Below are 15,714 nucleotides of genomic sequence, written 5' to 3'. Positions count from 1 at the left end.
ATTCAGTTTCTTTGGTTTTATTTGGCTTTTGTATGTCACTGAGGAGTTAAAACAAACGCTGTTCTTATTGCATTCCACAAAGCAATGTCAACTAGGATTTAGCTTGAACTTCACTTCTGAGACACAAGAATCTGGGACGGAGTCGAAGGGGGAGGGGAGCAAGAGACAGCCAAAATGCCAATATTTAAGAAATCAGGAGAGGATGCTTTTTTCTGATGTAGCAGAAGTCACAATACTACAGGAATACAAAGCGCTCATGATTTTGAATTTGTATGAACAGATCACACACAAAGCCTGCCTTTGTCACACAGGATTATTTCAGGTTGACACCGATCATGAAATTTGTGCCAAACCTTTTACACATGCGCAAAATCAAAAATGCTTTACAAAGTACTTTACCCCCCAAATAACCCCAGCTTATTTTGTTCTCAGAAGCTCATTTCCAGTATGTTTCACTCTGAAAACCTTTTAAAGCACATAGAACTAAAACTTAAACTCCCTATGGTTTTTCCTGAGCTGCTAAACTACATAAATAGTGCTGATTTTCAAAAATAAAACAGCACCTTCACTTTATTCATGCACATACATTTTTAGTGCAGTGCCTCATGAGCAAACATTTTTAGTTCAATATCATCTTCCTTTGAAATGTAATAGTCCTTTCAGCTTCTTCTTCTTTTAAATCTGTTTGGACTTTTTAAAAACTCCTTTTAATCAAGCATAATAGAACTAACAGAGATATATTTTTCTTTGGGACACTCGTGTGGTATAAACAGGATAGGTCGTGCTGATTTTTATCCCTTATATACAAGGGAACAAGAAGTCCATTTATTGTCATTGAAATAGATTCTGAAAAAAAGGCATGATGGACTCTAACCTTTTTAGGAGCATCAAATTCAGCACTACTGTTTCATGAAATTTTACACTGCAGCCAAAACACTTCAGTGGATATGGCAAAAATATGTAGATGTATACATACATATCTAAATACACACAGAGAGATAAGACCAACAAATACTGGATCCTCATTCATCAAGGAGGGGGAGGTATCAAAATTATTTCCACACAAGAAAGAAAGCTGGTACTGACAAAGAAAGCACAACTCAATAGCAATCCAGATGCAGTGCTTCTTTTAGTTTTCTTCATTTAACTTCTTGATGTTTCTGATTTCCTAATTTGTATTAACAGCCAGACATTGCAGTATGTTTAAGGGGGCAGAGTGGCAGACCATAGGCGTAGCCAGTATTTTTGTTAGGGGGGCAGAACCTCAGTTTTCTATGTATTTTTATTTATTTTTCTTGATTGGGGGGGCAGCAGTCACTCCTCACTACTTATGCATTAGGAATGATGGAACTGATAATGCATCTCACATAGGAAAGCACAACTCTCTTTGTGTATCAAACTACAAGTCCTACTTTAACTGCACACATTCTGTTCTATAAAACAATCTTAACCAACATGTTGTTTCCTGTGCTATAACTGCTTTGCTGATTGGCTTGTGCTGGAACTCAGGTACACCTGATGTTTCTACCAAGGTTCAGACGCTTGCGCTAGCACTGGCAAGAAGAGTCAGTGCAGTTCCTCAGTGTGCAGATTATCCTCTTTGCCTGCATACTGCCCTTCATAAAGTTTTAAATCAAGACCTTCAAATAAAAGGCAGAAAGCATGCTAAATACTCGCCAAAATGTTAACAATAAGTAGTTGAAATATCTTGGGATAGACAAGAAGTCAACTGTACACATATCCCAACATCCTAAACATTTTATCAAACAGGTTGATAGAACTCATTTTAAGAGTCAACACTGAAGAGTAAGTGGGAGAGAAATGTCACAATGCTTATTAAGGTAATAAAAAAGTTTAAGCAATATGACATTTGGCACAAAGAAATCCAGCAGCATACGGCTACGGTCTATTTCCCCAGGATTCATATCCAAAGGCTTGAACTGGCCATTAACAAATCCCTACTATTCATCAGCTGCTGCCTTGTAACCAGAACCCCAAGGCTGTTGATTGCCAAACCCCCAACACAACAAAGTTCCACACAGGAGGGCTTTGTAGCAACAAGTATCTCTGGTGCTAGGCAAACCATTGGGCTGTGACAAATATGGGGGTTCCACAGTTGCCTTCTTAATTGGAGATAGACTCTAACAGGTGCTACAAACTTGGGAGGGCAGATGAATCAAGGCACTAGCATGGAACAGAAAGGTCAGACCTGTGGCTAGGTCCGGAGAAACTGATGCAGGTGAGATGCTGCCAGACGTAAGACCATGGAGACTCCTCAACAAAAAGTGCTGCCTATTCATTATGGGCTTGCAGGTCAGCCAAGTGTTGCCATTTTGAGTACAGTCTATGAACCTTTTCCAACTTTTTTCTCCCACTGATGTCATCCATATAACTTGAAGCCGGGATGATATAAACACTACCTAGTCAGCCCAGTTTGTATGCTGAGAGCACTGAAGCAGGGGACTCTTCCTCAGACTGGAAGCTCACCAAAATACCTGTGACAGGGGGAAACAGGTGCTTTAAGAGCAGAAAGGCAATTCGGAGAGAACCCCTCCACCAAAATAATTCCTCGATGGAGAATCTAAACAAGCGAGATATTCCCAAGCTTTCCCCTGACACAGTGACCAAAATTATTTTCACTGCAGTAAAATCCAGCTCTCTTCTCATGATGCATCTTTCCCCTGTAAGGTGTTGACAGGTACACCGGGAAATGGAAAAACTTATCAGGAGGATAATGGCATGAAAACAAACTGCAGGAAAGTAGCTCTAGCCCTGGGTGTGGCTCCAAGCACTTGACACTCTCACTCTCTCTCTGAAGGCCATTAGTAAGAAAACCTTGAAAACATATTTCTGTTGGATTGCCTCATCTAATCTGTGTACTTTATGCATAATTATCTTGATTGGTACTGTCGTCAATGTATACATGCTTGAAAACATAACAACAGCCCTGCATCCTTCTTCCTAGTGGGTGCCTCAGGGAATCAGGGCATGAAGGCAATAGTTCTCCTTGGTTTTATGTTCCTAGTAACTGGTATTCAGTGGCAAACTAATCTGAAGGTTCAAGATGAAAGACAGCCTAGCTGTAAACAAATCTGGGACTCTTAGATTCATTTAACACATATCCTGTCAGATATAAGAGCAACTCCATATCTGAACAAAACTAAGGGTTGCCCATCTCAGCCACTTGTTCAACTTTAAATTCCTGGCCCCAGCAAAACTACTACTATTTGTGAAAGAATTAACTTCGAAGTCTCATTCTTCAGTTAACTTGCCCAAATGCTCATCCCAAATGCAGCACATACAGGCCTTTCCGTGATTTCCAACCAAGCACTGGTTCCAAGTTCTACTGTAACACTGGCTGCTCGTCTGTTCAATGTATTATCTTTGGCCAAGACAAATGGATTGCTGGTGACTTAATTGTTTTTTCCTTACATTGTAGAGAAGATTTATGAAACTGACAAACTCTTCAAAAATGATCAAGAAAACAAATCCAAGGAAAATGATCTCAACCTTAGGAAACTGGGAACGCAAATTATTTTGGCAAAACAGTATCACCCAAAGGGTTCTAAACATATGGAATGAGTTACCACCAAAGGTCCACTGGAAGAAGCACCATGGCACTCTTGGGACCATGGAACTCATTTGCAGTAAACATTGTGAGGACATGTGGGGATAAGAAGGTCCAAAAAAACCACAGGTGCGCCCAGGGATCCACTCACAAGATTCACTTCCTATGTTCCCCTGATGCCTATAAAAGTTTCACCTGACAGAAAATGAAATAGAACACAGCTGGGGATGGGGGGGGGGGAGATTGAATTCAATGCAAATGCAAACATGAGGCAAGTAAAACCGATCTCAGTTTTATAAAGAAATAGTGTTTTCCCCAAACAAACCATTTTACTAACTCATACTAATTCACTAACTATAAGGAGATTCACCTGAAGATAAAGTGTTATGCTTCCACCCAACAACTGCATCCAAGGAAAACGATGTGTGAGGTAAGTTATTCTCAGATAACAAAGTTTTCAACTGTTGTTCAGTTGCAACAGGCTTCTGTTTGGCAGTGCTTTTTACCTCTAGCAAAAACACAAGGAAGTTTCCTGCCGGCTGGAGTTTCAACCATAAACTATTCATTTAGAGTAGTGATCCCAGAGTAGTGATAATGAAGACTTTTGGAATTATTGTCTTGTAGCCCAGTCACTCTGTAGTGGGCACTCTGGGAAAAGAATTCAAGATTAGCAGTTAACAGGAAGAAATTCCAATGCAATCCCATGAGAGGCCAGAGAGGGTCTCTCCATCAGGACAAACATAATACATCCATCCCAACATGTGCACACAACAGCAGAGAAGGTCAGGGACCAGCTCCCAACCTTCTGCTTCACAAAGTCTTCCACCAATCCACCTTCATTCTCTATCCTTCCCATTATCTATCAATGCAGGAGTGCCAGTGTTCAGAGCTTAAATAGATTGGAAACTTGAGGGAATTTGTTTTTTTAAGGAGCACAGAAAACTGGTATAGCTCTGCTCAGAAGAGCAGCCTGTAACTATCAATTTCAGGAATGTACTAGTCTCCCATTCACTGCACTGCTGCTCCAGGGTACTCAATATAGCAGCTGTAAAATGAACACAAATCACACAAGAATCACCAAATCTTTCCCCATTTCCTAGCAAACTGAAGTCTCAAATCATGTTTGTGTGAACAATATTGGGTAGTTTTGTTCAGCTTACTGAGTTGATTCCTTATTTCTACTATTGTCTGCTATTACTATGCTATTGTCTTCCCAGTTCCGGAGATCTCAGTCTGTCTCATTCTTTGCTGTATTAGCATTAAAATGTAAAAGCCACCATTACTGAGAAGGGAGATTTTCTCTCTTTGCAACTGAGGAATTATTTCAAATATATTAAAATTCTCCACAGATGGCCTGCTAAATTGCACAACTCTGCTTTCAAGAACGCATACTTATATAATGGTTAGGTTTGTCATCTGCATGTCTGGAATCAATCAGAAAGTCCAACTGCAGTGTTTAATTAGTTGAACAATGGTCACCAAGTCTGTTTCTACAAACACTAATAACTTTCCTTATTTGGCTAATATTTTTCATTTGTTTCAATTGTTTTAAAAAATATTAGATCAATCAGCATTTGCTTATTTTTATAAATGAAACTACATCTTAAAACTGTGATGCTCATCACAATCTGATTTCTTCATCACGCAGCAAACTCTCTAAAGTATAAAAGAAGTTATCTGCAGTCGCTCAACACAGACCATATTCCGAAGGCTACTAGGAATGATTATGAGCAGACTGGCCAGAGCACCTGCTGTTTGAATATCCCAGCTTGCAAGCAGCTAGACATTTAATGTAATTGGATAAGACTGAGAGCTATTTGCCTATTGGGGTTCCGCTGGTATCTCAAAGGCCATATAACCCTGCCCAGCAGCTCAATCTCAAAAGCTAAATAACCTCAACCAGGTTGGATTACAGTAGACCATACTCCCAATTCCAGCTCCCAAACTAGGCTGCCATGAAGTTGCAAGACCACTGCCATGGCTGTCCCCACCATCACCATGCAAAATGGTACAACAGGAAGTGGATCTGACCTGTTGCCAATCTCCAACATACAATATATCAGGGTTGCAACCAATGTTAGTTCTACTTAGAGCAGACTCCATGAAATTAATGGACTAACCTTGGCCCATTAATTTCAATAGATCTACTCTGAGTAGACCTTAGTACAGCCAACAGGTCTTGAGGTCACACGGATGAACTAGCTTCCAAAGCCAACATTACACATCCCCTTAATTCTACCACCCCTCTTTTCAAATGTCTGCAATCACAATCACAAAATCCATATTGGTTTTTAAAAACGTAATATTCATTGTGGCCAACAGGAAGAAAAATATCCCCATGCTCTGTCTTGAACTTTAATTTCTCTAGAGTAAAGAAAAATGTTCTCTGGCTGAAAAGAGGCAAAACAAAAATGGGTTTGTTTGAATGTTTATTCTGTTTTCATCCACCAAAACGTTTGAGAAGCTCAGCCTCTGTCCACATAGATATATGCTGGAATGGCAAAATGCTTTGTTTAAATATTTGACAGGTTATGCTATAACTTGCAAGAATTATTTTTAAAAAGCAAATATTTATATAAACTAAGAATGTCTATATAATCAAAGAATGAGCAGTTTCCAAAAGACAACCAAAGCAGATGGGAGCCTACCATGCACATGGAAATAGTTGAATGATTTGTCAAGTTTCTACAAACTGTTCTTCAGAGCAGAAGGGATAGCTTTGAAAGAATACTTAATGGTTAATTTGGAAAATATTCTAACCATTACATTGCCACTTACTTAAAAACACTTCAGGGGAGAAGATGTGAATATTACATTGGTGGCTTTCTGCCACGGAAATGCAAGCACAGGTACAAGTTTCCAGCTTGGCCCCAACACATCCAAGGGGTGACAGGTTCAGAGTGGCTTCTTAAATTATTGTTCATATAGAACAATCAGGGTGCATGGTGGTTTATAGAGAAATGACAAGAAGTCAGCCCTCTGTCCTGAAGAGGTTACAATCTAAAATTCAACATTCTTCATGATCCCTTTTATGCACCAAGCACAAATGGAGGCTTGTAAATTTGGGAATTCACCAAATCTTCAGTTACAGCCAGAAGAAATGCACAGAATTTTAAGTTGTCCAGACATTTTGCCAAGAGGGATAAAAAGTGGGGGTCTTTTTATTTGTTTCTTAGGCTGCAATTTTGTAGACACTTACCTGGGAGTGAACCCCAGTGAATTTAGTAGAATTCACTTCTCAAGAGACATATATATCATTTTCTCTTTGTGTGTATTAATATTAAAATTAGAAAACCCGGAGCCCTCATTGGAAAATCTTCTTGAAGTAAGTGATAAATGTATTAAAGGCATAAAATAAGAATAAATTTAAAAGTGAAGGTTACAGTAGAAACATATAAACCAATGGTTTTCAACCAGTGTGCCGTGGCACCCTGGGGTGGCTCGAAAGATGGTCAAGGGTGCCGCGGGCAACACTGGCTTCCATCCCTCTTCCCTTCCCTTCCTCTTGTTGGGCCATTAAGGCTGCGGGCATCTTCTTCCCAGGCCCCTGTGTGGCGGCATGATGAGGCACCTCTTTTTGAGGTGGGGGGACTGCCAAGGAGAGGGGAGAGGAGGCTGAGGGAACACTCCACAAGGGAGGGTGTTCAAAAAGGGGTGAGGAGCTTGCCGCCTTTGCAGGCAAGGGGTGACATAACTGGCCTTTTGAGGCTCGTTGTATGTTTCTCCACAGGGGTGCCACAGAAAGAGTGTAGCTGGTCAAGGAAACAGTGGACTCAAAAAGGTTGAAAACCTCTGATATAAACTATTTTAAGGTACTAAGCTGTATCATGCCTATAAAAATCATAAAAAATAGGTTGATTGGGTTGGTTTACAAACACTTTTAAAGTGACATCATTTTCCAGGTTTCAAAGTGGTGAAGAAAATGACCCCCTATCTGTAAAATACCACTAACACATGTGCACACTCACACTCGCACACAGATACACAGAGAATGTTTTCAAGTTCACTTGACATAGAGCTCCCCCTGCAGTATAAAATAATGCTATAGAACTGTTGGTTTTAAAAGCACTGCTTTCTACTGATTAGTAAGAAGAAGAAAAATTCTCATCTGCTTCTAGCACCCCAGTTAAGTGTTACTCTGCTTTTTAAAAAGTAGTTGTTGACTGATATAGACCCAAAAAAATAAACAGGGCATTTGATGAGTTCAGTATAAGCAATCCAAGGCTAGTAAATGACTTTACCTGTTTCATCTTCTTAAAACCAATCTGAAACCTTGTTTCAGAAATCAACTGAAATGCACATGATTCCTTTGATGTGACAGATTGTGCTCCGTACTCTGTGTCCCTACATGTTTGTTTGGACCACAACATCTTCCTATTCATTAACAAAGAAATGAACATTTTGTGACCAAATCAGAAATTTCTTCAGCCATTTTAACCTTAACTCTTCCTTGCATATCCTGGTGCATTTTGCAAATAGCTATCCTAAATTTAAAAGCAACTTATGATGCAGCACTGGAGGCCACGTGGGGGGGGGGTGGGAGAGAGAGAGAGAGAGCATGCTAGTCATACCTTTCCCTTTATCTCCAATGCTGAGGCAGAAGTGGTGTGGCTTTTATAGCCTAAAACCATACTACCAACACACAAGAGGGAGATATCAGCAGGTTTGGGGAAATCCAGAAGTTTGCATAGGTATACAAAAATATCTGGGGAGGGGGACCTAGACGAGAGAGACCCCTAATACAATGAGGACTGAGCATGTTCCATGGGACCAGAAAACTGTCTGACTGCTGGCAAAGGGAAATCAGGAAACCAGGCAGGAGGGAGAATGAAATCTTGTACACTGAATGAGGAAACTGAATAGGCCCGACCTACACTTCTCTGCAACCATTTGTTCAGTTTGGTCAGGGTCAGTCCCAGTTTTCCTTCTGAATGATGGGTCTGTTGTAGTGTTTCTCTCACATTTCTGTCATGATAGACACGGTAAACTACACGGCACATTATGTGTGTTAAGCTATGCCCAATAATTTGACATGCAGTGAATTTATCTTCTGAGCCTTCTCTACAGCTGAGCAAAGTCACCTCTAGACTTTTAAGGCAAGAGACACAAGGGTGGGGCCTGGAGGGCAATTCCTATAACTAATCTTTGTTCTCAAAGCGTTCATAAATCTTGGTGCGAGCTTTACTGGATGGATGTCCCAAAGGCGGTTTCACCAGCATTTATATATACAAGATTCCTATTAAAAGTCCAACATCTGTCTGCATGAAAATCTGTGCCAAAGAATCATGTTGAAAAGGTCAGACTGCTACAACCTCTTTTTACTCCATTAGAAATTGCTTCCCTTAAATAAACAGCTGAGAGAATTACTCAAAATTATTGCCTTTTCCAATATATACTGCGGGCAGAAAATTTTAACTGTAGTCTACTGCTTAGAAAATTTGACTACAACGTGACAAACATCCCAATTCTCATAAGGAAGTGGGGGAGGAGATCCTGTTCATATTTGAGCTTTTTCAAAAGACATAAAACATTCCACCAATTTTCTTAAGTATTATTTATTTCTGAGTTTTAAAATGTTCCCATGGACTGGAATGAAGAATTTGAATTTTGCTTCTGCAGTTACACCTTCATTATGGGAATGGGGGCACACCACCATTCAGAAACATCTTTAATGACAAAGACTCTCCTCCCTGAAAGAGAGGGGAGCGGTTGTGGGCAGGAGCCCGAGCACCGCCCAGCAGGGGGCGTGGCCCCCTGCCTCCAGCTCACCTGGCTGGCGCTCACGCCCCCCCCCGGTGGCCACCCAACCAGGTGCCGCGGAGGGGGCGTGTTCAGCAGCCTTTTGCTGCAGCGCCAGCTTCTCCCTGGCCTCATTCCTCCTTGTCGTCCCCTCGCGAGTCACCCACCCTCCACTCCCCTAGTTAGGGCTTAGGTCATTGGCCTTGCTATGGACCTTAGGTTGGTCGCCCTGGTTGCCCGGGGGGCCTGGTAGGAGTTTTTCCATTTGGCATTAGGCTTTTTGGTTTTTTCACCTACCTCGTAGCAATCGTCACAACTTTTGTGGTATTGGTGGGTAGATTAGGCACTGGAATAATGTGTTGTGGTGTGTCGAAGTGCTAGGTGTGGCCATCGCCTATGCCTTCAATTTTTAGGGGTATTCCGTTAAAGGAATCTGTGGGTCGTGTATTCCGTCCGATGCCTCCTTGGCGGGAGGCCATGGCACGACCCTCGGTGACAGCAGGGGTGAGCCTATAGTTGGATTAGCATCAACAGGCTCCACCTACTGGTGAATAAACCCACTTGTTTCGATCCAATGCCTAAGCCAATACCTTTTCATTGCTGTAATCAATAAAGTTGTGGCCTTTTCTAGCCCATCAACCTTATATCACGTGTCCTTGTGTCTTCATTTCACTTCGCGGGGGTCGGGTCCTCGAACCACAAATTCTTCACTCCAGTTCATTCACCACCCTCCTCCTCTCTGCCACCCACAACACATCTTGCTGCAGTTATTTATCACCACACCTCTTAACTTTAGAATCCCACAAGAGTCACCTTCTGATCATAGTCCTAACAAGATCACCTATGCATCAATCCCTGGCAACCTCTTAATACTTCAAGGGACAAAGCAACTGCATTAAGTGCTAATGACTGGCTGGCTCTCCAGTTACCTGAGATACCTCTGTATCTAGCCCATCTGCCACAACTGTTCTAGGCTGTACCACTCCAGTAAGGGCTCCTCCATACAGAAAATGGGTATGGTAGGAAGAATAGTAAAAGCCTAGTCTTCTTCTCAACATGAGAGTTTTATCCATGAAGGAACACTTTGTGTACGAAGAAGGAACACTATAATGGAAGGCCCCCTCCCCAACCCAGACACAGACTGACTCCCTCAAATTACACAAGGCTGCTCCTCTCAGTTGCCACACTCTGTATTGTTTGCCACGTCTATTGATTGCTGCACCTATTTTTCATTTGGAATTATATATGGACTCAATATACAATGAAGGGGAAAAAAGGATTATTAGAGACATATTCCAAATGGTTGCATTCCAGCAATGTTGATTTTCAGATATTTGAAGACCAGAACAGAGTTTTGGAAACTAAGAAATTGCTGACAAGGCTATCCTATAAACAATACATTTTTGATGGGAATTTCCTGTTTTTAAAAATATTGTTTAGAGTTGCCAAAGTAACTGTTTACTTTCAGAAGAGTTCCACATTAACAGAAGGGCATAATGAGTTACAGGAGGCAGCATGCTGGTACATTATGTTGCTTCTTAGAGAAATGAAGCTGTTTTCATAGGACTGTGTTTCAACTCTAGGCACAACCACAGAATTAAGTCACAGTTCTGAAAGCCTTATATACTTTTTGAAATCAAGTGTTCTTGATCTGTTAGACTACCAGAATCACTTGAAAAAATTATTCTGTTCTGGATATGTCCCAGGAACACAACGCCTGTTTGGACCAATAAGAGCAAGTAATGAAAAAAAGCTGGTTTGTATGCAGTGTTTGTTATAATATCTGCCACTTTAAAAACTACAGAACATAGAGTACGGGTGACATCAAACCCTAGTGGAAGGGGGTGAATTTCCCTGGCATTTTAGGAGCTGCCCATCACCTGCTGCTTGAAGAAAACAAAGCAATACATCCCCCAATTGACAGTTTAAGAAATAACCAGAGAACACATCAATACACTTTAGTACTATTCAGTTAACCCAGTGCTCCTTGAACAAAACCAGAGCAAATAGTTCTTTAGATGCTAATGCCATTTGAAAAAGAGCAAGTGGGGACTGCAGGTGTGCTAAATACAAGAGTGCTGCAGACTACAAGCCAAAAATAGGGAGGAAAGGCAACTATAAAGTTTTTTTGAAACAGGAAAACTACTTTGTGCATGCCTCTCCTAGAACAGAAAGATTGCACCGTACCAGGCTGTTACGGCTCCAACATTCAAATCAACCCTAATTTGGACAAAGAACTTAACTATTATCTGCTTACCTTCAGAATTCAGTGTAATAAGGGTAACATTGTTCCCAATATTCTGGCTTCCTAATTGGCCACTGTTGGAAACTGAGTCACTGGCTTCAGAACCACTCTCCCCATCCTCATTATGGCTGTCTTCATGCCCCGGCACCTTCACAACAATGGTATTCTGCCTCCGTCCAGGAACAGCACTGAGGAAGTGGGAGAAATTCATACAATTTGAGGAAATCATATTTGCACAGCTTTACTGATTTCAGCATGGTGCTGCAGAACACTAAGTTTATCAAGTGAGCTTTCTATGTAACAGGAGGACAGCAACATGTATAGGAACACAAGACTATAGGAAGCTGCCTTATAACAAATCAGATCATTGGTCCATCTGGCTCAAGACTGCCTACCCTGACTGCCAAAAACTCTCCAGGAATTCAGACAGGGAATCTCTCCCAGCCCTACCTGGAGATGCCAGGCATTGAATCTGGACCTTTTGCATGAAAAGCAGGTACACCTCAATGCCTTCCACATGTGCTGTGTCAGGATGATTTTGGGTATCACATGGCAGGGCAGAATTTCAAGTACAGATAATAGAATCATAGAGTTGGAAGGTCCATGAGTGTCATCTAGTCCAGTGTTTCCCAACCGGTGTTCCGCGGCACACGAGTGTGCCGTGAGACGTTGCCTCGTGTGCCGCGAGATGCCTGGAGGGAGGCGGGCGAGTCGGGCGGCGAGAGGCGGGGCGGCGGCGGCGAGGAGAGGCCGCGCCTCCTGCTGCTGCCTGGCGCTCCTCCTCGCAGGCAGCAGCGCTGCCTGGGCGCCTCCGCGCGACTCTGCCTCGCTGGGTTTGGTCTCCCAGCAGAGACGGGTCACACGCGCACCTCCCTCCCTCCCTCAGCCTGCGCGGAGGGAGAGCCAGAGAGAGGCATCGCTCCTGCGCGGCGGGAGAGGGAGCAGCCGGAGCGATGCCCCAAACGAAGGCATGGGACCGGAGGGGAAATCCTCTCCGAGGAGGATTGAGCGCAGCTGAGAGAAGCCTTTCGAGGAGCTGCCGTGTCCCCTGGAAACCCCCTTCCCAGCTCTGCCTGCCTGCCTGCCCAAAGCTTGGAGGTTCCCCGGCAAGGGGGAGGGAAAAAACTTTCACTTTTGTGCGTCCCTCCCGGCGTTTCGCTGCGCGCTGACGTCACGGGGCGGGGCTTTAATGGTGGTGTGCCGCGAGATTTTTTTTCAGTAAACAGGTGTGCCGTTGCCCAAAAACGTTTGGGAAACACTGATCTAGTCCATCCCTCTGCAATGCAGGAATCTTCTGCTCAACATGGGGCTCAAACACACAACCTCGAGAGTCTCATGCTCTACCGACAGGCTATCTCCCAAGCCCACATTCCCAGCACATTCACACTTCTGTTTCAGTGACGTCTGCACTGGCTTGGTAATGTACACAGAACAGAAGATGACAGGATCCCCAAGGGTGTGCTCTACAGGGAACTGGCTTCAGGCACCAGGCCCACTAGCAACTCTCTGTTACAAAGATGCCTGCAAATGTGACAAGGCAGCTAGTAACATCAACCATAACATGTGGGAATCCCTTGCAGACAACTGCAGTGCCTGGAGACAGGTCATGTATCCAAAGCAGTGACCAGAGGAGGAATGACCACCAGAAGGAGCGCAAAGAGAAGAAACACTGCGGTGCATCTGTAGCAGCACATCCCGTATCAGTCTCTACAGCCACGGAAGGCACTGCAACCTTCCAACAGTTTGACTTCACCCCAAAAGGCGCACTCCTCCATTGTCTCCTGAGACAGACATATGCCAACAACATACTATATAAAGGAACTCAAAATATAAACTCTGAATATATTTTATTTTGTTAGATTTCTATCCTGCCTTTCAATCTTGAAGACGACCCAAGGCATATGCTCCCACCCAAAACCTTGGCTCTCAGTAGATCCTTGTAGCTATTCCCTTCAGCTTTCATCCTGCAGGCAATCAATGTGGTCCATTGCCTGACTGGGTATCCTTGCTCCTTTGTCTGAAGGCTGCAAGTGTTTTTACTGACCAAGGGCAGAGAGGGAGCAGCTGTGCCAGAGGTGAGCTGCTCTGTTGCCTTTGCTGTGCTCTTTTTACTCACTTCCCTTTAGGCAAACCAGAGTCTTAAGCTCAGTCTAAAAAGCACTTTATCTGGGCCATATTAGTTGGTTGTTAATACTGAGCTTATGGTTAGAAATCTGACAGGTTTGCTGTGGTTGGAATATTACTATATTTTAATAAGCTGGTTTTATTGTACAGGGATATCTGCACTGTTGTAAACAGCTCTGGAATCATATTTCATGAAGGACAGTATAGAAATAATTTTAAAATACATCAATAACATAACATACCATACCATACCATGGTATGTCACATGCATATATCAACTCATCCAGAACAGCATTTTCTCTGCAATACTGCAAACATAAATACATTCATGTAATGTCCATGGCACTGAGCGCCACAGACGAATAGCAAGCAAATGAGCTCCAATACAGGGAGCTAAAATAATTCCAGGGCACTAAGTTGCAAGGGTATGTCTCACATCCCTTCCACTCCTTTCAACCTCACAACAATTCACCCTGGAGAGCCTCTGCCGGTTCAGTGTAGACAATATTGAGTCAGGTGGACCAAAGGCTTGACTCAGTATAAAGAAATTTCCTATGTACACTGAAGGAAGAGCATTGCTAAGTTGCAATTACTAACGTGCTAAGGATGTTTTCCAGTGAATCCGCTGGTCTGGTCAATGGCTCTTCCTGTCCTACCATCTTGGCTACAATCGAATTCTGACGGTCATTGTTGAGGATTACTGTGGTCTGAGGGACAACACTGTAAAGACAATAAATGTAGAGGAAAGAAGAATAAACAGAATGAAAGTCAAAAGCTCTTCTGCCATTCATTAAGCCACACTTGGTATTTTAATGAGTTCTTCCACGGATGTGTTGGGTTATTCCCCTTCTTTGGTTTCAAGGCTGTTTAATATGTATCAGTTGTTAAGGCTTGTAATCCATCATATTTTGATCTCTGTACCATTCCTAGAACTCATAATTCTTTCAAGGGGCTGACTGTTTCTGTGGGATTATGTAATGTTTTCTGACCTCTAGCAAAATTATTCAATTTTTGTTATCAACTCAAAGTACACACAAGGGGGGGGGGAGTCTGCTTGATGTTCTCCTTTCTCCTTTTCAGCTCAACACAGGAACTCCAGTTGTGGGACCCTTTAACTAAAAGAAGTAGGAAAAGTTAAGGGGCAGAGAGAAAAAGATGAATAAAGCATTTGCAGATTTAGCTTAGGTAACGCTAAAGGATGCACTACACACAGTGTCCAGGAACCCGCATGTGCTGTTGTACACATGATACTCTTGCACAAACAGTCTTCTCCATTTCATTCCAACAAAAGGGTCAACTCCAACCATGCATCCATTTGCATGCTCGAAGGAAGCCCTTTGGCTTAAAGGGGTCACAACAAAACACCACACTTATCTGCTCTATTTCATGTTCCCCCAGAACTTTTCAGGTATTCTACAATTTGACTTGTGAGTTTTAAATGACATTCTGAACCTTCTTTGAGACACTTTAATGCCATTCCTTTGGATGTCCAATTCTTTATCACCCACATCCCTCAATTTCAATAAACTCAGAATGCCTGTTTAAAAAGTGTCACTTACCAAGGCTGCAATTTTTAATGAACACTCTGAATAATTAATTGCAGCAATAGAGATAAATGCAATAAAATTAAGCTTCCATTTATGGAGACCTCAGGCTTTTGCTCATTCTGTAGTTTCCTTTGAATAGAAAAATCTTTAAAATGAAAATTGATATAAAATGGGAAAGTCCTTTTTTTAAGAAAAGAACTAATTCATTTTTGTAGACCATTTTAAAGTGTGCCTGATGGCATTTAATTAACTTAAAACAACTTAAAAATGAAAGGAGAAGAAATGCCCTGATATAAGCCATTAGTAATTAATTTAACGAGCACAAAGGGTTATGGGTCCTCTGCACTGCAGAGAACGTGGTCTCACCAAGTACCACTTGTCCCCAGCCCCAGCTGTCTTTAGCTGTGCCCTTTTCCAAAGTGACACTGAATTAGGCCACATTTTTCCTTCTTCTACTCAGTAAAATCTCTGGCAAAAGGAACTTCCAAGCG

The 15,714-nt window shown here is 42.3% G+C and overlaps 1 protein-coding gene across 3 annotated transcripts in view; it reads right to left on the bottom strand.

Moving 5' to 3' along the window:
* The window catches only part of BANP (BTG3 associated nuclear protein), a 154,320-nt gene that overhangs the window by 106,094 nt on the left and 32,512 nt on the right, over window positions 1–15,714 (bottom strand). For all 3 annotated transcript variants that reach the window (XM_082229210.1, XM_082229209.1, XM_082229211.1), the window contains 2 exons: window positions 14,274–14,396; window positions 11,565–11,740 (listed from right to left, as the gene is read on the bottom strand). In XM_082229210.1, the coding sequence (XP_082085336.1) occupies window positions 11,565–11,740; window positions 14,274–14,396 (299 nt within the window). The remainder of the gene's footprint in view (window positions 1–11,564; window positions 11,741–14,273; window positions 14,397–15,714) is intronic.

Source organism: Podarcis vaucheri (assembly GCF_965113315.1).
Source record: "Podarcis vaucheri genome assembly, chromosome: 7".
In the NCBI taxonomy this organism is placed as follows: domain Eukaryota; kingdom Metazoa; phylum Chordata; class Lepidosauria; order Squamata; family Lacertidae; genus Podarcis; species Podarcis vaucheri.
The sequence above is the reverse complement of the archived record's forward strand: the minus strand, read 5'-3'. Positions and strand labels throughout refer to the sequence as shown.